Source organism: Triticum dicoccoides, chromosome 5A (genome assembly GCF_002162155.2).
Source record: "Triticum dicoccoides isolate Atlit2015 ecotype Zavitan chromosome 5A, WEW_v2.0, whole genome shotgun sequence".
NCBI classification, from domain to species: Eukaryota; Viridiplantae; Streptophyta; class Magnoliopsida; order Poales; family Poaceae; genus Triticum; species Triticum dicoccoides.
The window spans coordinates 629,087,160-629,110,475 of NC_041388.1; the positions used below are offsets into that span (position 1 = coordinate 629,087,160).

At 45.3% G+C, this 23,316-nt stretch overlaps 2 protein-coding genes across 2 annotated transcripts; one reads left to right on the forward strand and one right to left on the reverse strand.

Moving 5' to 3' along the window:
- Nucleotides 1-10,342: 10,342 nt before the first annotated feature.
- LOC119303563 (lysine--tRNA ligase-like) lies at nt 10,343-16,105 on the reverse strand. The gene is made up of 17 exons (XM_037580694.1): nt 15,925-16,105; nt 15,728-15,803; nt 15,517-15,594; nt 15,252-15,417; nt 15,079-15,172; nt 14,875-14,960; nt 14,376-14,458; nt 14,134-14,214; nt 13,191-13,316; nt 12,835-13,117; nt 12,652-12,748; nt 12,272-12,428; nt 11,829-11,972; nt 11,677-11,745; nt 11,222-11,365; nt 11,071-11,131; nt 10,343-10,695 (listed from the first exon to the last, which is right to left on the reverse strand). Exons 1-16 carry the CDS (start codon nt 16,026-16,028, stop codon nt 11,093-11,095), a joined length of 1,827 nt encoding a protein of 608 aa, XP_037436591.1. The 5' UTR covers nt 16,029-16,105; the 3' UTR covers nt 10,343-10,695; nt 11,071-11,092.
- A 204-nt stretch (nt 16,106-16,309) lies between these two features.
- Nucleotides 16,310-23,040, forward strand: LOC119303564 (DNA-binding protein SMUBP-2-like). The gene is made up of 15 exons (XM_037580695.1): nt 16,310-16,451; nt 16,544-16,636; nt 16,744-16,812; nt 17,171-17,260; nt 17,351-17,434; nt 17,587-17,751; nt 18,642-18,829; nt 18,999-19,071; nt 19,524-19,577; nt 19,813-20,070; nt 20,533-20,739; nt 20,838-20,941; nt 21,381-21,525; nt 22,073-22,207; nt 22,554-23,040. Exons 1-15 carry the CDS (start codon nt 16,329-16,331, stop codon nt 22,728-22,730), a joined length of 1,965 nt encoding a protein of 654 aa, XP_037436592.1. The 5' UTR covers nt 16,310-16,328; the 3' UTR covers nt 22,731-23,040.
- The last annotated feature ends 276 nt before the right edge of the window (nt 23,041-23,316 follow it).

Here is a 23,316-nt window from a genome sequence, read left to right on the forward strand (position 1 = left end):
GATCGAGGTCTGTGCGACATGCCTCACCTGGACGATGATCGGCGCTTCAGCATTAAGCTCGAGGACACCTTCGAAGTTGAAACGGTACACAACGACGACAAGTGTTATTTTCATAATTAAGCATGACTTCAAATATTTCAATGTGTAATTTTTATCTTTTACAATTCGAGTATAGCTTATCCCATGCCATGCAAGACGCTATGTCTTGGAGAGGATGGATTTTGAAGACCATGAAATTTCTGAAACAAAGAAAATTCACCTAAGGACTCATCACGATATGGATTTTGAAATAAATCTGTATAATTCTGGGAGCGTAACCCATTTTGGTTGCAAAAATTGGGAAGCATTTTGTAAGATGTATGGTTTTGATGAGGGTATACTTGTCACCATGGATCTTGGTGATCCTGACATCAACCAAGACAATATGGACATTTGGGTCCTTGTTGATACGCCTCCAGTTCTATCGCTATATGAGTTTCTCAAACATAGTTAATTATTAACTAATTTATATTGTTTATTTCAAAATAGTTGACAGCTTATTTTCATTGACAACTTATTTTTATTGTTCAAAGAATGTGCGGAAGATGGTAGACAAAACCCACTACACCGATGGCTCTGAATTAACAACTTACAAGGAGAAAAATCATCTGATCGGATTTTGTACTGACATTGAGAATTACAATATCTACAATCAAACTCCTCAACATTATGGTCAATACGTGCCACTAGTGCATGTGTTCAACTACGGTAACTACCATGGAGATACCCTGGTAAGATTTTTTACTATTACGACATCCGTGCATATTTTGCATACTTCTAAAACTAGTACATCATTGCTAACTATGAAGTTATTACTATGTTTTTCAACAGATAATCCTAGAGAATTGTGTGCCTCATTTGATGTATTAGAAAGGTAGTCTTAATGTTTTGAACATACAGCCAGGTCATCCTACGAATCTCAACTGTCCATACGAGATTTCTAAAAGAAGTGGAGACATGAAAATCAAAGGATGGAAAAAATGTATGGACAGTCGTAAGGAGGTTATTGGAAGCAAAAAGAAGCGAAGCGCAAGAATTGGAGACATGATGATTTCCATTCTTCATAATGGAGAGTCGGAGTCTATATTGTTTTATACTATTTTACCTTAAATAGGGTATTTAGGTCTTGCCTAGTACTGATGATCATGTGCTAAAAACAATTAAGTATGGTTGGTTCGATGACTATCAAGATGATGATCGTATGACTTGTTATTAATAACGAGTAGAAGTTGTATGATGATGATTAGTAGGACTTGTTAGGATTAGTATTACTTCCGACAAACTCGCTACTCACGGCCTCGAGACTTGTAATGTTCTATCTTTGTTCGGTCTTTTGAATTCGGAGACTAATACGATGATTTGTATCCGGAGACTAATCTTCTATTGTATTCGATGAATCTGCTATTGTTGTGTGGTGTTGTCTAAATTATGTCCAATAATATATTTTGTAACCTGTGAAAATATCAGAAAAGAAAAAAAAATCCCTAATGTTCATACTAGCGGCGCACCACTCAAGACACTAATGGCGCACTGTAAAAATGACACTAATGGCGCATCACCCACTAGTGCGCCATTAGTATGCCAAAGCATATGGATACATATGGTCCCCTGGGAGGCATTCTAATGGCGCACTGCATGGTGCGCCATTAGTACACCAGATACTAATGGCGCACCAGTAGTGCGCCATTAGTATTTAATTCTAATAGCATGGTGCAAGTGGCGCACCAGTAGTGCGCCATTAGTAGGCAAAACTGGTGCGCCACTAGCATGCCTTTTTCTAGTAGTGAGCTGGCAGAGGTGAGGCAAATCTACCGTCTCTTCAAAGGAGATCGAGGGAGGAAATTTTTGCCCTAGTCGCTTTACGAGAGCGGAAAGATCCCCCGCGTAGCCAGGCATGTGTTTGTATATCTGAATTACTAAAAAACACACACACACACACGCACACCTATTTTTTCAAGGTTCAGTTTGTTTTTCTTCATTTAATTGTGTTTCGATTACTATATGTGAAATTCCGAACACATGTTGAAGTTTCAGCCACATAGGTGAAGTTTCAACCACTTTTTGGAATTTGGGAAGCTAGTTTGTACATCCACTCCCTTAACCAAGTCTGCGAGACTCACTTATTAACCACAATTTATTGGTGGAGCATCTGTAGGGCAAATCAACTGAACTTCTGAAATTCGCAACCGCCTACGCCATTGACGTCCATATGTATTTATCATGGATGTAAACAAGACTGATGGTAATAGAACAAGCAAGAGTGGTTTTAACAGACTTCTTAAAACCCCTTCATCCTTTAGAAACTACCAGCTTAAAGTTTGTACCCACTCCAACAAATTTCCTGATTGGCCCTCTATCTTGTAAAGATCAGTCTAAAAACATCCACTTGCCTTTTTTAGGGAAAAGGAAGGTCGAAATATAAAGACCCCTCTATCATTCTTTTTTTCTTTGCGCCAAGAAGTTTTAGCTCTCACCTCCCCTCTCGTGAGCACAACACTACGCGCCACAACTGCAACTCTGATCCGGCCCTTCACTGCCTCGATTTGTCCCTGTATGCGTCAAACCACTGTCAGAGAGCTCTAGCCATGGGGCTCCCCGCCACCGCGGATGTTTCATTGACTTCCGATCCGATCCCGGCGAGCTGAAGGCTCAGACAGATGTCGGACGACAGCCGAGCAGAGATCAGGAAGGCAACGGAGGTTGACGAAGGGCGGTGAAGGGGGAGATAAGGTCTCGATGAGTCATTGCTCACTAGGCTGTGAGTGAAACATCAAACATATACTACTCCCTCATTTAACATCCTGGTGGGTGAACCTAACCATCTAAGCTTGGCTCAGTTCGCATTTTGATGGTTAGTCGATGGTCAGCATCTTAGGGCATCTCCAGCGTTGGCCCATCCAGGAGGGGCAAAAAATCGCCCCCTGGGGGCGCACCGGCGCTAAACCGCGCACTGGGGGCGTGATGCCCCCCAGTCGCGGCCCCCCACGGATTTTTAAAATGTTCAAATTCGGCGCAAACACGGGCGAGTTCGTTCAAATTTAAACATATTTTACAAACAAAAGAAAAAAACTACCGCGGGCTACCCCCGCCGTCTCCCTCGCCGCCCGCCTCGCCGCCCGCCCACGCGGTTCTACATGCCGAGGAGGCTGTAGAACCGCGTGTAGTCACCGCCGTCGTCGTCGTCGTCGCCCCCGCCTACGCCTCCGCCGTCCCTGCTGCATCCCTCCCCCGGTTGGCGCGGCGGGTTGGACGGTCCGGGGCGTCGTCGTCGTCGCTATTGAGGACGATGACACCGTCCCCGTCCTCGCGCCCACGTTTGCAGGCGGCGATCTTCTCCAGGGCCCGGCGCTGCCGGACCATCTCCTCGCGCACGTAGTCGTCGCGCGACCACCGCATGGCGTCCTCGTCGGAGAAGCCGCGCCGGGCTATCTCCTCGTACTCCGGGGGAAGGCTGGACTCCACCTTGGGCTCGACGAGGGCGCCGGAGCTGCGGGTACGCGCGCTGACAGGCTTGTCCTGGGGCTCCGGCTTGACGGGGCGGAGGTGGAGGCAGGGAGAGCCCCCGGAGCTGCGGGTACATGCGCTGACAGGCGTGTCCTGGGGCTCCGGCTTGACGGGGCAGAGGTGGAGGCAGGGAGAGCCGCCGGACGAGGAGGAGGACGCCCCGGTCTCCATGCGCCTCGGCGTCCAGGAGCTTCCTCGGCGGCGTGAGAAGGACGGGGGAGCGGGATACTCGAGGCGCGGCGTGTTGCCGCCCTCGATGTACTCGAGGACGGCCTCCAACGTGCGGCCGGGCACGCCCCACCACCGGCGCCGGCCATCGGAGTTGAGCCTGCCGGAGGGCACGACGCCGTTGGTGGCCTCGAGCTGCTCGGCGTGACGGCGGCGGAAGTAGGGCTCCCAGAGCGGGCTGTCGGGGACGTACCGTGGCCCCTCCCTCGCCGCCCGCGGCAGGGATGCGCGGATGCGTGCGATCTCCGCACGCCGCGTCACCCCGATGGGTGGTGGCGGCACCGGCACGCCGCCGACGCTGATCCTCCAAGCCCCGGGCACCCGCATGTCCGGCGGGACCAGGTACTCGGCCTCGAAAAGGAGGCGAGCCTCGTCCTCATGCAGATGACGACGCCCGAATCCGTTCGCCGCCGCGCCATCGCCTGGGAAACGCTCGGCCATGCTTTCTCAACTGGTGACGGCGAGAGGAGGAAAGGGGGAGAAATGAGCGCGTCGTCGGTGGATGATCGGGGTGAGTCTCTCCGGCGCGCTTGCAGTCGGCTTTTATAGGCGGAGGCGCCGCGTGGTAGGCTTGGACGGCGCGTTACGCGTGGCGTGATTGCGTGGCGGTCGAGGGACACGCCACCCAGCCTTCACTGCGCCGCCCATGAGGCATCAATGGAGGCTGACCGGCGCGGCAGCGCGTGGCAGTTTTGGCATTGATTCGCCGCGGGAAACGAGGCGATGTGGACGACGAAGGGGCGAGAAGAGGGTAGAGTCGCTGACGCAGCGGGCCCGCGGCTCTTCGCGCCAAAAACGATTCGCCCGGCGCCCACGAGCGACCCCCAACGCGCCGGGTTCGGGTTGGGTCCGCCGGCGTCAATTTCGGCCCGAGCCGGCGAAAACTGAGCTCTTGAGGGCGCGACTGGGCCGATTTTTTGGCGCCGACGAACGAAAAGACATCTGAGGGGCCTTCTTGGGGCGCGACTGGAGATGCCCTTAGTCCTAACCAGGGTGACATGCTAAAAACACGTGGCGAAGAAATTGATCGCAAGTGGAGACTAGTACTACTGGTCTAAGAAAGCGTGGCAGAGAAACAAACAGCATCCACACACACGCACACTTGTGCCGATCGCGAGGCACAACCATGTCAATTCCTGCGCCGTACGGACGACACACCACAAAAATTCTCCATGTACCACTACGATGGTGATGTATGTAGTCGCAGTGTGCGTGTCGTGCATCGGCCGCGACTAATTCCATGGGCATGAAGCCCACGCACACGTACATACATGGTGGTCTTTTTTTTAATGTCTCATTCGTATCATAAAGATTAAGTTTAAATTATATAAAGAATGACATGACACAACTACAAAGACAACAGAATGTCTTTAAGCTTGACACCAACGCCCGTCACCTGACTTCGACACCACCACATCAGCTACCGAAAGAAAGAAAAAAAGTGATGGATCACCTTCTCATCCGAGCTCGACGCGGCTCTATCGCTGATATGCAGCTTTAGACCGGGGCAACACACCGGACACGCCATCGAACTCCAGATCTAGCACCCCCACATGACTAAGAAGTCGGAGGAGGAAACCATACCTGCCATCCCCAATCCACGAGCACAACACATGTTCTATCTTTCAGATGTTGTCGATGCAGACCACAATCTGCCTCCGCTCCTCGACCACCTCCCAAGCTCCGCGCGGGCGTTGAAGAAGACGCCGTCGCAACGGCGAAGCCCGAGGACACATGTCCACCACAAGGATGCCGCCGCCATGACATCCCCACTTGAACAGTCTGGTTCTCAGATCTTTTACCGACATAGAAACGATTGCCTTGCCGGAGAAGAATCTGGAGCTTCTTTATTCAGCAATGCCATCGTCGCCGCCGAAGCCAAGACGTCGAATGATTCAAAACATAAGCTTTTTGGACCCTAAAACCTAAAGTTAAAACGATCCATGCGCATGGGATCCGGCGACCCCTCTCATCATCGACGACCAGAAGGTTGCCAGCGGAGGAGAGCCGCCGAAAGACGGCGCGGGAAGGAACGGCTCTCATGATGGTGGCGGCTAGGTTTTGCTACCAGGAGGAAAACAATCTATTCTCGGACATGCTTATAGTTACATACGTACACGTACACGTACTATGCAGGTGGGCAGATATTCACGTCGATCCTATACAAGCAGTCAACAGGGTTAGGGATGATTTGGACTACCATATATGCATGTATATAGATATATTTTAGAGTGTAAATTCATTTATTTTGTTTCGTATGTAGTCATTTATTGAAATCTCTAGACAAATAGTAGTATTTCGGAACGGTGGGAGCAGTCACGGCCGGCCATGGGCCAGGGCAGCAGGGGCGACGGCCCGGGGCCCAGCCAAACTAGGGGCCCCGACCTGTGCTGCAATGTGTGTATAGTAGATGATATAGGCCCTGATGAATTCGTAAAATGAAAATAAAAAAGAAAAAGTCTGTAGCCTGAGAGGCCCATCATCCAACTTCCAACAGAAGTCCAATTGCCAAGAGGCCTGAAGAAGGTACGTGCGCACAGGGGCGAGGCGGCGATTCCTCGTGTCTCCACGCTGGTTTGTTTTCTCGTTCGCCTCGCAGATCGGGCCACCGCCGGATGCTTGCAGGAAAGAAAGGTAAGTATCTAGAGAAATTTCTCTTTTCTTTGACCTCAATCTTAATCTAGCTAGTGATTAATAATATTCTTCCATTTACAACAGTACAGCGGCGTTGGAGATTTGGAGTGGAGTTCATGTGTTTGCCGACTTGCTTCTCGACTTCTAGTTTCTTTGATGATTAGATTTTGATAGCCGAAGAACACAGATTCTCACTAATTTGAACAGCAACCTTCAGGTACCTTTGTTCCTTTTCTTGCAAACATGTTGCCCAAAAAACATTTATCTGGTTCCCAAAAAAGAAGAAAGAGGAAACGAACAGATGAGTTCGTTGGACTGCAGAAGGGTGCTATCAATGATTTTATTATAGCTTTTCACGATTTTTATCAATATATGGAATCAAAATTTTCCTCCAATGTCTTCGCTGGGCCAATTCATTTGAGTTCGCCCCGAGGCCTCCGAAACTCCAGGACCGGCGCTGGGAGTAGTATAGCACGCAGGTGGCCAGACATTCACGTCGATCGCACGGGCGTACAGCTCTGGCTAGTTGGGGCGTGTGCATGCATGCCCACGTACGTCGTCTTTACTGGCCTTGTCGGGCCGCGACGTTGCCGGCACCCACCGCGCACCATCAGCCTCGCGGGCGCACGTACGGCGACCACGTCGGATTGAGATCCAGTGCCTTGACAGAGCCAAGGCACCGGCAAACAGTGCCGTGCCTTGCCCCCCATTTCTGTCCGTGGGATACGTCCGCGCGTGCGTGCGTGTGCTCCCGTGTCGGCCAACGGCCCCCCATGACAGAGCTCCGTGGCGAGCGCGTAATTACATTGGTAACAGTGCACGGTGGATCGTCTGCCGGCGCTGCATGCGTCCCTGCTCGGCCGCGCTGGCGCGCTCTAGCCAGGCCAGGCCTCGAATCCTCTTGCCAGAGCTTGGCGACAACACGCGATGAGAAACTGCGGCTGGGACGCCGGGTGTGAGTGCGTGCGTGCGTGCGTGATGGAGATGATGGGGCCACGGTGATAGCTTCAGCCATGGCTTTTCTTGTCATCATGAGATCGAGTACCATATAGCTATCCAGGCAAACGGTGCGGTCTATGCTATGCTACCTGCTGGATCGGGCAGGACAGGCGGCGACAACAGAATTTGAGTCCTCTTTTCTGTAAGAGTGATACTGGCAGAGGAAGAACCCCTACCAGTGCTCTGCTCGGCTCTGTATGAGATTATATACAGCTGGTGAATGCAGCCATGGAATGCTCAAGTAATTGACTGTGGAATAAACCATGTTGAAAGATACATGCGCATTAAACAACTTCTCTATTGATCATATTAGTACACACAAGAGAACACTTAAGAACACAAGACCATGTATCCAGGGGTTGTGCAGTGTAAGAAAACCTTGACACAATGCCTGGTGTTCGATGTTTCTTACCAAATATGTATCATTAGGTGCTTATGCCAAGGAACAAATATGTTGTATCATTAGGTGCACCTTCATGTTCTTCATGGGCACTTGGGTTTGCTCCATTTGAACAATTGTTGGCGAGAGGAGGCCCACAGAGCCCATGGTTGCCGACGTATATACATGGATCATTGAGTGTCTGTAGCTGCCTCCCCGAGGGGATTCTTCCTGATAGATCATTGTAGGACAAGTTTAGCCAGCTCAGAAATGTGAGGTCAGATAAACCTGACGGGATTTCGCCGGCCAAACTGTTGTAGGATAGGTCCAGAGATTCCAATTTCCTTAAGGCGCCGATACCATCCACGATTCTTCCATCTAGTTGGTTGCCGGAGAGATTCAGCGTCTGAAGTCCCTTGAGAAAAGATAGTTCCTCCGGAATATGTCCAGTTAGACTGTTACATGACAGGTCAATCAGCACAATGGGGTTTGCGAAATCAAGGGTGTATTGACGCTCCTGGTCTTTCGTGACAGTCATTATGCTGTCGTGGCTGTAATTATTTTTGCTTCCTTCGGATTCACCTGTCATAGCTTTCAGTCTCCCAAGAGAAGAAGGCATCCTTCCTGATATGTTGTTATGTGCCACATCCAAGTAGTGAAGACTGGGCAGATTTGCAAACTGCCTAGGAAGGTGTCCAGAGAACATGTTTGATCGTAGAACCAACACTTCTAGGCTTGGCATTTTCTCATCTATCCATGTTGGCAAACTACCAGCGAATACATTGCGCGAAAGGTCAAGAAAACTTAACCATGAGGCATTTTGGAGGAAGTCTGGGAATTTGCCTGACAACTTGTTATTCTTCAAGTCTAGAATCGACAAGGAACAACCGAATTGAACACAATATGTGAAATCGGGACTCCATGTAATATTTTCTGGGCATCTTGGAAAATCCCCTGTCAGTTGATTGCTCGACAGATCCAGTTCCAACAAATGATTCAATTGACACACATATGGTGGGATGGTACCTTCGATATGATTGCTCGAAAGATGCAACTGAACGAGTACCGGAGCTGTGAGATTTGCTGGGAGCTTCCCTGACAGGGAATGTTTTGAGAGATCCATTAATTGAATCGATGGTAGATCCAACTGTGCTGGAAAGGCCCCACTCAGTTCATTCCTTGACAAGTAAGTACAACACTGAAGCATGAGAAGAAACAGTCCAGAACCATTCAGGCAAGACATCACTTATGCTTGCGTTGGAAATATCAAGCTGAGTTATGCCAGCTTGCCATCTCAGCCACGTCGGGAATCGAGGGCCCAAGTTACATGATCTGAAGTATCCTGTATCCAGTCTAAACGGTGGAACCCAGTTACCGTTTAGATCCAATGTCAGAGAGTTGTGTGAAAGGTCAAGATATTCTAAGCTCACTAGGTTTGCAAAATGTTCCGTCGACAGCACGCCACTGATCTCAGCCACGTTGTAGCTCAGATCAGCCGTTTTGACAGGCCATTTCATCTTCATCCTCTCTCTCTCTTTCTCTCCTGCAAGCAGAGCAGCCGTTTTGGTTGGAGTGGCAGATGTGGGCTTCACCCCTGTCTCCAAGCAATGGAAGGAAAGCTTAGGTGGTAAGCAAGTTGACCGGAAGTAGACCAGTGCAAGCATGCAAGTAAGCAGCAGTTTCTTGGAAGGTGCTGTGCATTGTGTGTGTGTGAGCTGTGCACATCCAGCCCTATGAAAGGACCCCAGGTCCTTGGATTGTAACAAGCCAGTTGAGAAGCAAATCATTCAGCTTCCACTAGTGGTGCCACCGTGTCTCCTGGCTAGTAGGTGAGTGTGTGTGCTTGCTAGTGCTCGTGCTAGTGATCCTCGTCCAGATACTCTGCTCTTTCTTCAGTCTGGTACTACTGACTAGTCCGTAGTTTTGGGCTAACGGTAGATAGAGCTATGGGATTCAACTGATTGGACACAAGCTTTTGGTGATGTGGAGTCTGCACACAAAAGTCCGCACGCCCACTTATTGCTACTCCCAAGAAGATTAATGCTTTGTCAACTTTCAGCCAGATTCGGATGAAGAATCGACCGAGAACCCAGCTTTCAACTGAAATATTTGATCTAAGAAAGTTAGAACCGATCTGCTTTCGACTCCGGACTCCCCAAATTTCAACTTTAGTAGCATACGGAGAAGGAGAATGCAAAAAGGAAGAGAAGAAGATGAAAACCCAGATCTGGGCCGGGCCGCCTTCTTCGACGCGACCGGTGGAGGCTGCCAGAGGGCCGACGCCAAAGTTAGCCGCAGGCGGAGGGCAGCAGACCGCGCGGCGACGGCCGAGAAGACGTCACGTGTGGACGGCGCGTAACGTTGGGCCCCACACGTAGCCACGTCGGCGGGGACTGGGAAGGGCATCCTTTTATCGGGAGAGAGAGGTAAAAGCAAGCTGGCTTCTCCATCATCACTTGTATGGGCCATGGCATCTTGTATTTAGTTAATTTTAGTTTTCTTTAGGGTCCTCTAGTCGGTATTGTAGAAAATTTGATTCGAATGCCAACTTCCGGGACCTTTCACCCTACCCATCTTTCAAAACAAATACCCTGGCTACAAGCATAAGAGGAAAGGGCACCTCTAGCTCTAGCGGTCCATACAAATAAGACGCAAGGCAAGTGTTACACGGAGATCCAACAAAGTGTATAACAATACCAAGCACTAAATTTTGATTTTTCATCAAAAAGAAAACAAGCAAACATGTAGCACGCTTTGGCTCCTCCTGACTCTTGCTTCATATGCCTCACTGCTCCTCCTAACCGGAGTTCAAATTTTCAACAACCCTTCCACGCAAAAGTAGCTTATACCTAAACCTCCTTGTATTGTCATGTCATAATCCTCCAACCTCAGCACAGCAAACAAAATTACTTCTGCAGAAACAGCATAGACGCACCAAGTCAGATCGACAAACTGATCCATGGTATAACAGATCAAAATACTGCTATTGCATTTTTCAGGTGCAACAAGAAATCTGAGCACTATTTCTCTTTCGTTTTGTCAACACCCAAGACACTTCATGATCCGCAAGACTAGGTTATGCAAGATTAGACAAGTAACTAAGATGGAGATAAAGCCAACTTCCCATCTTTCATAAACCCAGCGGGTTTGCATTTTGATGTCGCACACAAAGAGTTATCCCCTCTGTAAAGAAATATAAGAGCGTTTAGATCACTAAAGAGTGATCTAAACGCTCTTATATATTTTTTTAAAGAGGAAGTACTAGATAAAGTAGTGTGTTCACAGACCTGTTGATGGGTTTGCAAACAGCTACTCTTGGGGCTTCATGGCCGGGAACAGGAGAACTTCCTGAAAATGCATCAGAAAGATGAGTTCCGTAATGCAAGTCAAAAAGTGTTGCACTGCATGAAAGAACACAAATAATGGAAATAACCTAACCTTGATGTTCTGGGAATCTGTCAGCATCATTGTAAGGCGATCAATTCCCAAACCCCAACCACCAGTCGGAGGCAGTCCATACTCGAGGGCAGTGCAGAATGTTTCGTCCAAAGCCATAGCTTCATCATCACCAGATTGACGATCCTGGAATATTGTAAGACCATAAAAATATTTAACTTCTCAACAAGCAACTCATGGAAGTAGAGCAATGCGGGCTCCATTAGTATCCCATAAGTGTACCCCCTTCCATAGCTTCACTGTTCTTATAAGTTCACACAAAATATATGCACAACATTCAAGTTTCCCAGCATACATAGTCTAATTATCAACATGAAAAAATATAATGAGGTTACTTGGGCGTTCGCCAAGTTCAAAGCATACAGACTGAGGTGGTTACAGCAAGAATTACAATTCACAAGGTTATATTTAGCTCTCAGGCAGATTCAAACACGTACCTTTAATTGTTCCTCAAACCGTTGCCTTTGCACAACAGGATCGTTCAACTCAGTGTAGGCATTGCACACCTAGAAGACATTTGCAGATCAGAGTGTAAGCCAGAATAAATGAGATCAGGTATCAAAGAACCTATATGAAGAATAGGACATACCTCGTGTTTGTTAACAAAGAGCTCAAACCTTTCTGTCAACCCAGGTCGGGACCTATGCCACTTTGCCAATGGACTCATTATCTCTGGGTGGTTGATAATAAATGTTGGGTTCACACATGTTTCCTCCAAGAAATGGCCCACTAGCTGTTAAAAGAACATGGCTTGTAAAATTAGCTAACAAATCATCAAGAAACTTAAGCACAAAGGCACAAACCCAACGGTAATTTAGATCATGACAACAAATAATACCACTGAGATTGTGAGTTTAGTTTTCATAACACAATGCAAGTTGCAAAATATGACCGCAAATAAGAGGTTCTATGGGAATGCAACTTTCTTCACCAAGCACTTGTCATATAAGCTAAAAAGTATGGCCAAAACTACCCAACAAAAAGAATGAAGACACAGCATCAGATGCAGTCCCCAAAAGTCAAAAGTAAAACCTTGTCAAGCAGCCGTGTTGTTGTCTGGGGAGGTGGACATTTAACATCATACTTGGCACATGCATCTATCAGATACTTGTTTGTTTCATCACTGGATATATCTTTTGGTATCTCCAGTTTGGCCATAGCCTCCAGTCCTTCAATCATGTCTATCCTTCTGCAATAAGGCAATAAATTGGGTGATCAGTTAAAAAGCACAAAAAGCAATTTAAATGCTACTAACCAAATATTACCTCCGTCCCAAAAGGCTTGTCTTAGATTTATCTAGATAGGGATGTATCTAACAATAAAACGTGTCTAGATACATCTATATCTAGACAAGTGTAAGACAAGCTTTTTTGGGACAGAGGGAGTACATCTTAATTATGCCTACTTATTACCTAAAGGGAGGCGTGAAATCAATCTCTATCGGTGGATTATCAACTCCATTGGCATGATATTTTATCTTATACCCACCTGTCAGCTCCTTAACCATACCTGTCAACATCAAAATAAAAATTATTGACAGAAAAAGAAGAAAGTTACAAAGGAAGAAGGAAAATATGGATGACATAGATTCTCACCAGATATCATGGCTTCAGTAAGCTCCATCAAGTCATTGTAATCTGCATACGCCATATAAAACTCGACTGTTGTGAATTCAGGATTATGTGTTAAATCAATCCCTTCATTCCTGAACTGCTTCCCAATTTCATAGACACGGTCCAATCCACCAACAACCAATTCCTTCAGATAAAGCTCAGGTGCAATACGCATATAAAGCTTCATGTTTAGATCATTATGGTGTGTGACAAAAGGCCTTGCAGCGGCTCCACCGGCAATCATGTTCATCATTGGAGTCTCCACCTAGAGACATGTAGATAGTTCAAACATCCGAGCATCATCAGAAGTACAAGAAAATATATTTGAAGAATCCTACCTCCAAAAAATCAAGTCCATCAAGAAACCTTCGAATAAACGAGACAATCTTGGATCGGGTCTTGAAGATATGTCTCACTTCATGGTTTACCATAAGATCAAGGTATCGTTGACGATAACGAGTTTCCTGGTATCACAAAACAAGCAGTTCAAGAATCAAAGCACCACCAATGGAAATGATTAACATTTGAACATGTGGCCAAAGGTGGCATGCTGGATTTTGCAGAATTGACAGCCCGTTGACACAAAGAGATAACTGAAAGTCACATCCATCAACACTATAACTTGGTCATGCAAATTAGAAATACCAGGAGCGACTCAGCAAATTAAGTTGGTAAAGAAACTGGCATTGTACTATCCTCCACACCCACAACAATGCAAACAAATGGGTGAGATTTAGCAAAGAGGAAGTGGACATAAGATCTATTCCTTATAATATCACATGCCTAAGGGTGCTCATAAAGCCTTCAAAGACCTGCCTAGTGATTTGTTATATATTTATGTCCTCAATGGCAAGCATTTTACTGCCTAAGATTATGTTACATGTGAAAGTAAACTGCAAAAATGTGCTAAAACTGATTACAGACCACGCACAGAAGGAGATAAACCAACAAGGAAGATTAAATATACAAAATTCTATGCTACAAAAAACAATGTTACTATTGGGAATGGGCCTTAATCTATGGTGATGGTTGGTCGATGTTGGGTTTCCCAGGGTCTCTTGAGTTGGGAGACGAAAGCCTAAGCTTATGACACCAAGTTAGAAATGGACCTTAATCTATTCCATGGGCCAAAAGGCCAAGTTCCCTACATGTAAATAAGAAGGAAAATATGCATATAACACCGTATGCAATATCCCTAACAGTTACTACTTGCTTGACCGCTACTCCACATCGCAGAAAGAATTTAGTGCAAGAAAAGTAAGAGTCAGAATGAGAACAAACCTGGTCCCTCAAAACATACTTTTCGATATTCCTACACATTCCTGGGGCCCATTGCGTAGGCACCGCACTTCCTTCACTCTTCTGTAAAATATATACTACTTATGTAAATAGTTCAATTAAGCTAACAACCCAACTAAGACTTAAGAAACCAGAGGAAAGACTGCAGACTGAAAAATAAGTAATGCATGGATGGAAAAACAGTAATTTCAAGAACCAACTTTGGAACAGATTCTGCTTTGTACCTGCCGGGGCATCATATGAAGACAAGGAGAGAGCACAACAAATTTCCGTGGGAATACACTGAGCTCCCCTCTATTGCTTTTTCCTGATGATTAACAAGTGAGAATTCCAAGTCATCAGACACAGTTCAACAGCAAAAAGAAACAACCTACATGTATAATTTTGTTAAAGAAAAAGTTAAACAAACCAGCTATAGATATAAGCTATATATACAAATTACAAAAAAAAACTATCAATCATAAAAAATACACACTTATTTACTATTTTATAAAGAAAAATAAATTAAAACCACTCTGTCTGATAAAACAAGGTTTGTCCAACCAAGTATGAAATCGGACTGCAAACACAAATGACTGAACTGGCGATGCAGCAACGTGTTTAAGTAGCTGATTAAGTAGCAACCATGAAAACTCAAAAGCCAAGAACTGGTATGGTTCTTTCAAAGTTAAAATTTGGATGTGGATGTTATAATCAATTAAGTTGCAAGCAAAGCTAACATACCTGGAATTCCACATATACCAACAATATCCCCTCGCTTCACACCAGAATGGAAACTAGAGAATTCAGTATCTTCCAACTCCGAGGTCCTATTAATGGGTAAAAATGTGAGAATGGAAGTCTATACATTTCATGAGATCGGTACTGATAGCAAAATAGACAGGCTGAAAAGTGGCAAGCCGTCCAAACAGACACCATAAAGTTTACCTGGCATCAGCCATTACTTGAACCTTCACGCCATCACCATAAAGATCATAAAATAAGAGCTTAGAAGATGATGTTCTCTTGTTCATGATCCTCCCTTTGAAAAACAAAAGCCACAGATCAAAACCATGTCTAATCTCAAATAATACTCCCCAGGGCAATGGAACAATATATACCTGCTAGACACTCTGTAACATCAGCAAGCTTCTCCCCCTCATTAAGGCCCTTGTATTTCTCAATATATCCAGGCACAGAGATGCTAGCTAGGAACTTATGCGGATAGGGGTTGGCACCCCCGGCCTTGAGTGCATCAAGGGTCCTGAGCCTGTTCTCGTAATATTGCTGCAGCAAGAAACACATTGGTCAGAACTTCCCGCAAAGGGAAAGAACGCAATTCAGCTAATAGTACGCCAGCAAGAAAGCGGCACCGGTATGACATACAGTAGGATCCATGTCCTCATCATCGGCTGCCGCAGCCGCCTGCTGGGGCGCTCCACCGGCCGCCGCCGCAGCAGCCGCCTACAACAATTAAAAGACACAACACACGGAGATATTAGTGTTTCAGCAAACAAGAAGGGAGCTCTCTCTCAGAGCCCAGCCGCAGAACTGCATCAGAAAAGTAGCACGAGAGAAAAAAGGGTCAGCATCACACCTTGTTCTTCTTCTCTTCCTCCTTGAGCCGGCGCTGCTCCTCCTGCTTCCTCCTCTTCTCCTCTTTCTTCTGGGCGCTGCAAGCCAACAACAACAGCCAACAATCAAGAGCCGGAGCACAACAAACAAGCAAGCAAGAGCAGACGACGACGCGCGCGAAACGGAGGATAATAAGAAGAAGCGAGGAAGGGGGCGCACTTCTTCGAGACCCTCGGCTCCTCGCCGCCGCCACCGTCCGCGGCGATCTCCGCCCCCGCGAGCCTCTCCGCCAGGCCGTCGGCGCCGCCCTCGCCGTCCGCCATGCCGCGCCGGGTGCTAGGGTTTCGCCGAGGGGGAGGGGGAGACACGGATGGGATTGCGGAGTGCAGAGCAAAGCGGAGGCGCGGCGGAGGGGGCCGAGGGGGTTTTAGCTAGGGTTGTTGCTTGGCTCCTGCGCTGCTGCTGCGGTGGGCCCGCATGGGCCTGGTGCGCGTAAGTTTTTCTGACGGGCCGGGCTGGTGTAAGTGGGCCGAGCCCACGTGCCGTCGCTTCTCTCTCTTTTCCTCCTGCTGTGGGACCGGAGGCGGCTAGGCCTGGGCGAAGTCATCCGAGGAGCGGCGGCCATGGAGGAGCGGAGAGGAGGAGGCGGCGGGGGCCGGGGCTCCGGCAAGGGGCCGGCGGCGGGGAAGATGATGTCGCTCAACGAGTTCGTCTCCTCCATGGCGCCCCTCATCGACCTGGAGAAGGTTTGCTCCCCGGCTCCGGCCCTTCCCCTCCATGTTGTTTCGATGTTGGAATGGGCTGCGATGATGAGCTGCTGCTGCGGCTTGGTGCGCAGGCGGCGGAGATATCGGCGGAGTCGGAGGCGAGCTCCAAGAGGAAGGAGAGGCGGGGGTCCGTCATGCCCAACCTCAAGTGCACCGACGCCCAGGTAGGTCGGAGGTTAATTTGGCTGGCTCCATTGCTGACTCGAGTGGTGCGCAGGTTTGGTTGGCGCTAATCTTGCTTGCTCTGTGTTACCTTTCGTGGGTAGAGTAGACGGGGCTGATGGGGAAGACGCTCCTGGAGTTCCAGCCCAACAAGGGCGACGTGCTTCCACCTCACAAGGTGAGCTTGCTTGTACTTTCCCCTCTTCTCAGTTTGGCTGCTTGCGAGGGTACGATTTCTGCAACTCTGGTTAGAAACTATTGCTGAAAATGTGGTCTGGATCGCTTACCGTCGTACATATGCTGTGCAAATCGTCTCTTATATGCCTTTATTATGCCACTTGAGTAGTGTAATCTATCTATGCATGAGCATGCAATGTTATTAATCGCTGAAATGTCTAATCAAATACTTGCATAGTTGCACTTGTCAAGTTCATTACGAATCACATCTCCGGGACTTTTTTGGGGTTAGCACTCTGTTTCTTTTGCTAGCTGCACTGATCTTGCTTGTTTATGTCCCCTCCCCTCCGCTGTTCTAGTTTGGGACGCACGACGTGGTTGCCCTCAAGCCAAACAAAGCAGATGCTGGATCCCCTGCACTTGGGCAAGGTGTAGTTTATCGCTTGAAGGTATCTTGCTCTGAACCAAGGGTTGTTGGCTATCTAAGTCTTTGCATTGTAGTAGGCATACTGATTGCAGTGTTGTGTCTGAACAAACAGGATTCTTCCATTACCGTCGTTTTTGATGATATTCCTGAAGATGGATTAAATAGCCCTCTCCGTCTTGAGAAGCTTGCGGATGAGGTACTCCAAAAAAAAATCCGCATGGTTTCTGTCTAGAATTTCACAAGCACAGCATATTTTTCACCTAGCACCTCTTTGTTTTTTAATCCATGATCCATTATTTTTTACTTGCACACCAGCATTATCATACCGTTTATTAATCCCTCTTGTAGGTTACTTACCGCAGGATGAAGGATGCATTAATTCAACTTAGCAAGGGCATCCAAGCAGGACCTTCCGCAAACCTTGTTCCTGTGTTATTTGGAGAGAACTCACCTATGCGTTCCAAGGATGCCGTGAAGTTCAGTCCATTTAATAAGAATTTGGACGACTCGCAGGTTAGACTTTAAAAAAAAAATCTTCTGTGTTGCTGCCTATGTTCCATTTCAGTTCTGGTCCACCCAATTTGAGTAGATAAAAAAGAATATGCTATTAGGACCTACTGGTGTTCATGAGAAGTCTAGAACAGTTAGGTTTAACATCTAATTTGCTAATGTTGCTATCATATGCTTAATTGCATTACATGAAGTAAATCATATATGAGGCAATGATTTGGTTCCTTATCATTATAAAGAAGGGAATCTGTTTTTTTGTATAATCAATCTTGTGGTGAAAGCTGCAAACTGACCCACACCCAAATGGGACCCAACTTGCAACTCTGGGATGCATTTCGTAATGTTCCACATCATAACACCACAAAGAATGCTGTTAGGCTTTGGTACCTGCCTTGTAGGAGTGCCAGAGAGAAAGCTTTTAGTGAATTGATTGTTGGAGTATTGAAATACTATTGTACATCTATGCTATACTTGAGAACTAAAGTAGCTGATGCCTCCTGATGGGCAAACTGGATAACTCATCTTGATAGGTTCTCTTACATAGTTTGTTTGTGCTCTTGAAGCAGCGCACAGGTCAATCTAGTTCTAGTATATAATTTTTTCAACATCCTTGTTTGGATCTGTAGTTACATTTGTTTAACACTACAACAACAACAGGGCCTTTAGTCCCAAACAAGTTGGGGTAGGCACGTTTGTTTAACACTAAATCAAAAATATTGCAATGAATGTTTTTTGCTTTTTATGACATGCCTTTGATTTTTTTACACTTGTCTTCATGTACCAGTGTCAGCAAGCATTATAAAATTAAACATCTGTTATAAATTTACAACTGTAGGCATGCAAAGTCAATTGTTCTATGAAATATAGAGAAATGTAACATATTTCTTGTGTAGAAAGATGCTATCTTGAAGGCCCTCAGATCAAGGGATGCTTTTTTGCTTCATGGACCTCCTGGAACTGGGAAGACAACAACCATCATTGAGATAATATTGCAGGAGGTCAAGCGTGGAGCGAAAATTCTTGCTTGTGCTGCTTCCAACATTGCTGTCGATAACATTGTTGAGCGACTCTCACAGTACAGGTTGCTAAAAAAAAGTGTAACATATATTTTTTGCTTCCATCATTCTTCCCATAGTTTCTGTGGGGAAAATGTTATAATCATATATGTAGCCCTTACAAAAAGTGGATTCTAGTGACCTAATCATCTGAACCCTAAGTTACTTAAATATCCTTATTATTTCTTTCTGTAGAACAAAATTGGTGAGGTTAGGGCATCCTGCCCGTTTACTACCGCAAGTGTTGGACAGTGCTCTTGATGCACAGGTGAAACCCCTGTTTAAGTTGTAAAATTTGCTTTTGTACTGGGGAACCATGAAGATACATTCCTTTTTAGCTCATAAGTTATGCTTTCGATCACATTTAACTTCAATACGCATCCACTACATGGTTAAGTGTACCCACCTTTGCCTTCATATGAGATTTTATGGGAATTCATGTTATGTTTTATTTCACTCTACCATACATGCAACTTATGATTCAAATAAAGATTTTGGTTGGATAGTTTTTCCTATTTGCTTATGCCTTTTTTTCTAACATAAGAAATTCTACTATGTTTTTGTTATTACTTATTGACTTAAGCAACTTAATTGATTAGTTTGTATGTCCCATTCAATTTAAAATGGGTGGGCTATATTTGGCAGATGTATTATCTGTGATGCCTTAATGTGTCCCTGTTAACCTGATGATAGTTGGCCTGATTAACCTTCTGGGACCAGGTACTGCGAGCAGATAATAGCAGCTTGGCCGGAGACATTCGCAAGGAAATGAAGGTAACCATTAATTTCCAAATTCCTAACTTTTTTGTAATTCTAGGACAGCATGTCTATCCACAACTATTAAGGAGCGGTCTAGTGTGGAAGATGTCCTATTTAGATAGTACCAATGGTTGCATTTTCATTCGTGTGCCTTGCTTTTCTTGCCCAGTCTATTAGTATGGCATACCTTCTCAGTCCTCTTTGGCTGACGTAGTTTGATATTTGTTGATATGTTCTGTTCTTCTGTCAGGTGCTTAATAGCAAATTGCTGAAAGCTAAAGATAGAAACACGAAAAGGGACATCAGGAAAGAGCTTAAAACCCTTGCCAAAGAGGAGCGAAAACGGCAGCAGCTTGCAGTCGCTGATGTCATAAAAAATGCAGATGTTGTGCTGTCAACTTTGACAGGTGCATCTTCCAAAAAGATAGCTGGCATTACATTTGATCTGGTAATTATTGATGAGGCTGCTCAGGCACTCGAGGTGGCCTGTTGGATAGCCTTACTGAAGGTAAGTTGTAACTTACAGTTACAATACAAGTTGAGATAGCAACTTGTCTTCCAAAAGAGGATAAATTGTTAACAGTTAAATAGGTCTGTGTATGTTTGAGGCTGGTTTTTGTATTGGTGTAAATTGTGGCACATCGGTATGAATATATGATAAAACTCTGTAAGGATGTAATGTTAATCTGCTGTAATTTGCATAAGTGTCACCGGTAGACAGATCGTTGGGAATATAGTTTTTGGCTTTACAGTCAAGGCACCCTGCTTCTGGTGGTTGATTAGTTTCGGGATTTTCAAATGGTCTTAGCTGACTATGCCATTAGCAATGCAGTTGTTTCTCTGTTTGACATGATTGGCATGCATAATGATTTGGATAAATGGTTACTCTTATGTTCTTGTTAAGGTAGCATTTGTGTTATGGAGCTTCTCATTTATGTGTTTATCAGTTCTATATTCTTGTCGTATTCAGGGTCAAAGGTGCGTGCTTGCTGGAGACCATCTTCAACTTCCTCCAACGATCCAAAGTGTTGAGGCTGAGAAGAAGGGTATGGGAAAGACACTCTTTGAACGCCTTACTGAAGGTTATGGAGAGGAAATCACATGCATGCTCACTATCCAGTACAGGATGCACGAGCTAATTATGAACTGGTCATCAAAAGAACTTTACAATAATAAGGTGTGCTTTCTCTTACATTATTGTGCTACTTGTATTTCAATCTCTCTTTCTCTTTACGCTACTATTTTCTCATGTTGTTTTTCCTTTTGTATTCTCAGATCAAAGCGCATTCTAGTGTTGCTGGGCATATGCTCTATGATCTTGAAGGAGTGAATAAATCTTCTTCAACAGAACCAACTATTATACTTGTTGACACTACAGGGTCTGTATTCTCTGGTGCTTCCCCCTCAGTGGCTTGTTGGAGTACTCACACATATTTTCGTCCCAACTAGATACATCTGTATGTAGACAAATCTAAGACAAGAATTTGGGTCGCAGGGAGTAGCAAACTGTGTGCATGCAGTGAAACCTTGGCTATTTTTATGTTTTCCCACTCTCTGCCTCGAGTTGTAGTTAAGATACTCTTGTACAAAAGTAGCACTAGCTGGTGGCTTGACTGAAGAGAGATATTCCATATGCTAATACAATAATTTGACAGGTTCGATTATTATTTCAAGTGTAGACCATCCTTTGACTGATACTAAAAACATTTATATTTTCTGAATGATGAACAATATGAATGTTTTTTAAATGTGTCTTTTATAATAATGTTCTTAAAATGATATGTAAAGTACTTCTAACATGTCTGAAGTACTTTTTAGGTGTGATATGGAAGAAGTGAAAGATGAAGAGGAGAGCACCATGAATGAGGGCGAGGCTGCAGTATCCATTGCCCATGCCAAGTTACTTGTTGAGAGTGGTGTCCGTGCAATTGATATTGGCATTATTACTCCATATTCTGCACAGGTTTTTTTTTATCATATGCTCTCTGTATTCATCAAAATTTATAGGTAGTAGATAATTATTAGCCATGCGTTCTTCATGCCTATGTATTCAGTAGTATCATGTTTAGTTGTTTACACTCGCTAGTTGTCTTCATACGTATGTATTCAGTAGTATCATGTTTAGTACTCCCTCTGTTCCTAAATACTCACTACTGTCAAAAACGCTCTTATATTATGGGACGGAGGGAGTATAAGTCTTTTTAGAGATTTCAATATGGACTACATACGGAGCAAAGTGAGTGAATCTACACTCCAAAATATGTCTATATACATCCGTATATAGTCCATATTGAAATCTCTAAAAAGACTTATATTTAGGAATGGAGGGAGTATCACGTTGCTGCATGTTCTTTTTGCTGTTCTGCTCGAGTCTGCACATATTGGTTGGTTGTGCGTTGTTTGAAAGACTCTGTTCTTCTCTTTCTGTTACATTTCATCGTTATAGCTTTTGGCTTGCAATTCATTTATCTGTTAGAAATTGATTTTTGGTTCCTTGGATGGTGCAACAGGTAACCTGCCTGAAAATGCTGAGAAATAAAGATGCTAAATTGAAGGACTTGGAAATATCAACGGTTGATGGATTTCAGGGTAGGGAGAAAGAGGCCATAATCATTACAATGGTCAGATCCAACCCAAAGAAAGAGGTAAGCTTCCTTGTGTGATCTTCCTAGGTTGAAAATTATCCTCTAGGCATTGATGTTGATTTTGCATTGCATAGTTGATAGAAAAAAGGAGAGGGGAAGTTCCATACGATTAAATGTCTATCTAATAAAAAAAAAGAGTGAGCATTTTATATATGGCATGACTGATCTGCAAATATTGGGTGTCTGCGGCCCTAAGTATGTGCGATGAACAGAAAATCTGTTTTGTTCTTGATTATGTTTGGACATAAAAGGTGGAGATTCATGTCCACTATGCGGGCAGCTTGGATGCTCGAGCGAGCTCTTGTCTAGTTGTAAAACTAAAACCTATATTCATTTGCTTCCTCAGGTCGGGTTCTTGAGCGACCATAGGCGGATGAACGTCGCCGTGACACGAGCCAGGCGGCAGTGCTGCATAGTGTGCGATGCCGAGACCGTAAGCAGCGACAGATTCCTGAAACGCTTGGTGGAGTACTTTGAGGAGAACGGCGAGTACCTGAGTGCGTCTGAGTACCAGAGCAGCTGACCATCATAGCATGATACGCTGCTCTTGTGCCCGCTGTGCGACCACGGCAGAGGTACCGGAAACAAGCAACTGGCGACAACACAAGTGGACAGGTTGGTGCAAACCCCAACTGATGCATACATTTGCCACAGAATACTACATTCTGGTTAAATTGTTCACCGTGTTGTGTGTGGTATAGCAGTTATAGCCACTTTGTCGACTCCTGCTCTTGGTGTGAGTTTGTTGTTATTATTATTTTTCGGAGACTATATGAAGTACAGTACTATGGATTTATTATGAGATTGATCCAATTGTCATAAATTTCTCTGAATGCGAAGAAAATCTCCAACCTTTGTGCCTTTGGGCAGCAGTAATATATTGACATGGTAATAATCAAATGTTCAAATGATTCTCACACCAAATATATTCTTTTACAAGCATGGTACGCACCAACAACGTGCTTCGACAAGAAAGGTAGGGAAACCTACTGGCTTGTATTCAGCTCAAGACACATGAGCACTGGACTAGAAGAATCACATCGACAATCAACACACCACAATGAACAAGATGAACAAATATTACATGGATGAATTCATCAGCAATACAT

What these genes read in the sequence shown, in the direction of transcription:
- LOC119303564 (XM_037580695.1), top strand. Translation starts at nt 16,329, where the DNA reads ATGGAGGAGCGGAGAGGAGGAGGCGGCGGGGGCCGGGGCTCCGGCAAG. An exon ending in AGAATTTGGACGACTCGCAG is followed by an intron (nt 17,752 to 18,641) that starts GTTAGACTTTAA and finishes TTTCTTGTGTAG; the next exon opens with AAAGATGCTATCTTGAAGGC. An exon ending in ATACTTGTTGACACTACAGG is followed by an intron (nt 20,942 to 21,380) that starts GTCTGTATTCTC and finishes AGTACTTTTTAG; the next exon opens with GTGTGATATGGAAGAAGTGA.
- LOC119303563 (XM_037580694.1), bottom strand. Translation starts at nt 16,028, where the DNA reads ATGGCGGACGGCGAGGGCGGCGCCGACGGCCTGGCGGAGAGGCTCGCG. An exon ending in AGGAAGAGAAGAAGAACAAG is followed by an intron (nt 15,595 to 15,727) that starts GTGTGATGCTGA and finishes TAATTGTTGTAG; the next exon opens with GCGGCTGCTGCGGCGGCGGC. An exon ending in AGTATGTTTTGAGGGACCAG is followed by an intron (nt 13,317 to 14,133) that starts GTTTGTTCTCAT and finishes TTGTGATACCAG; the next exon opens with GAAACTCGTTATCGTCAACG.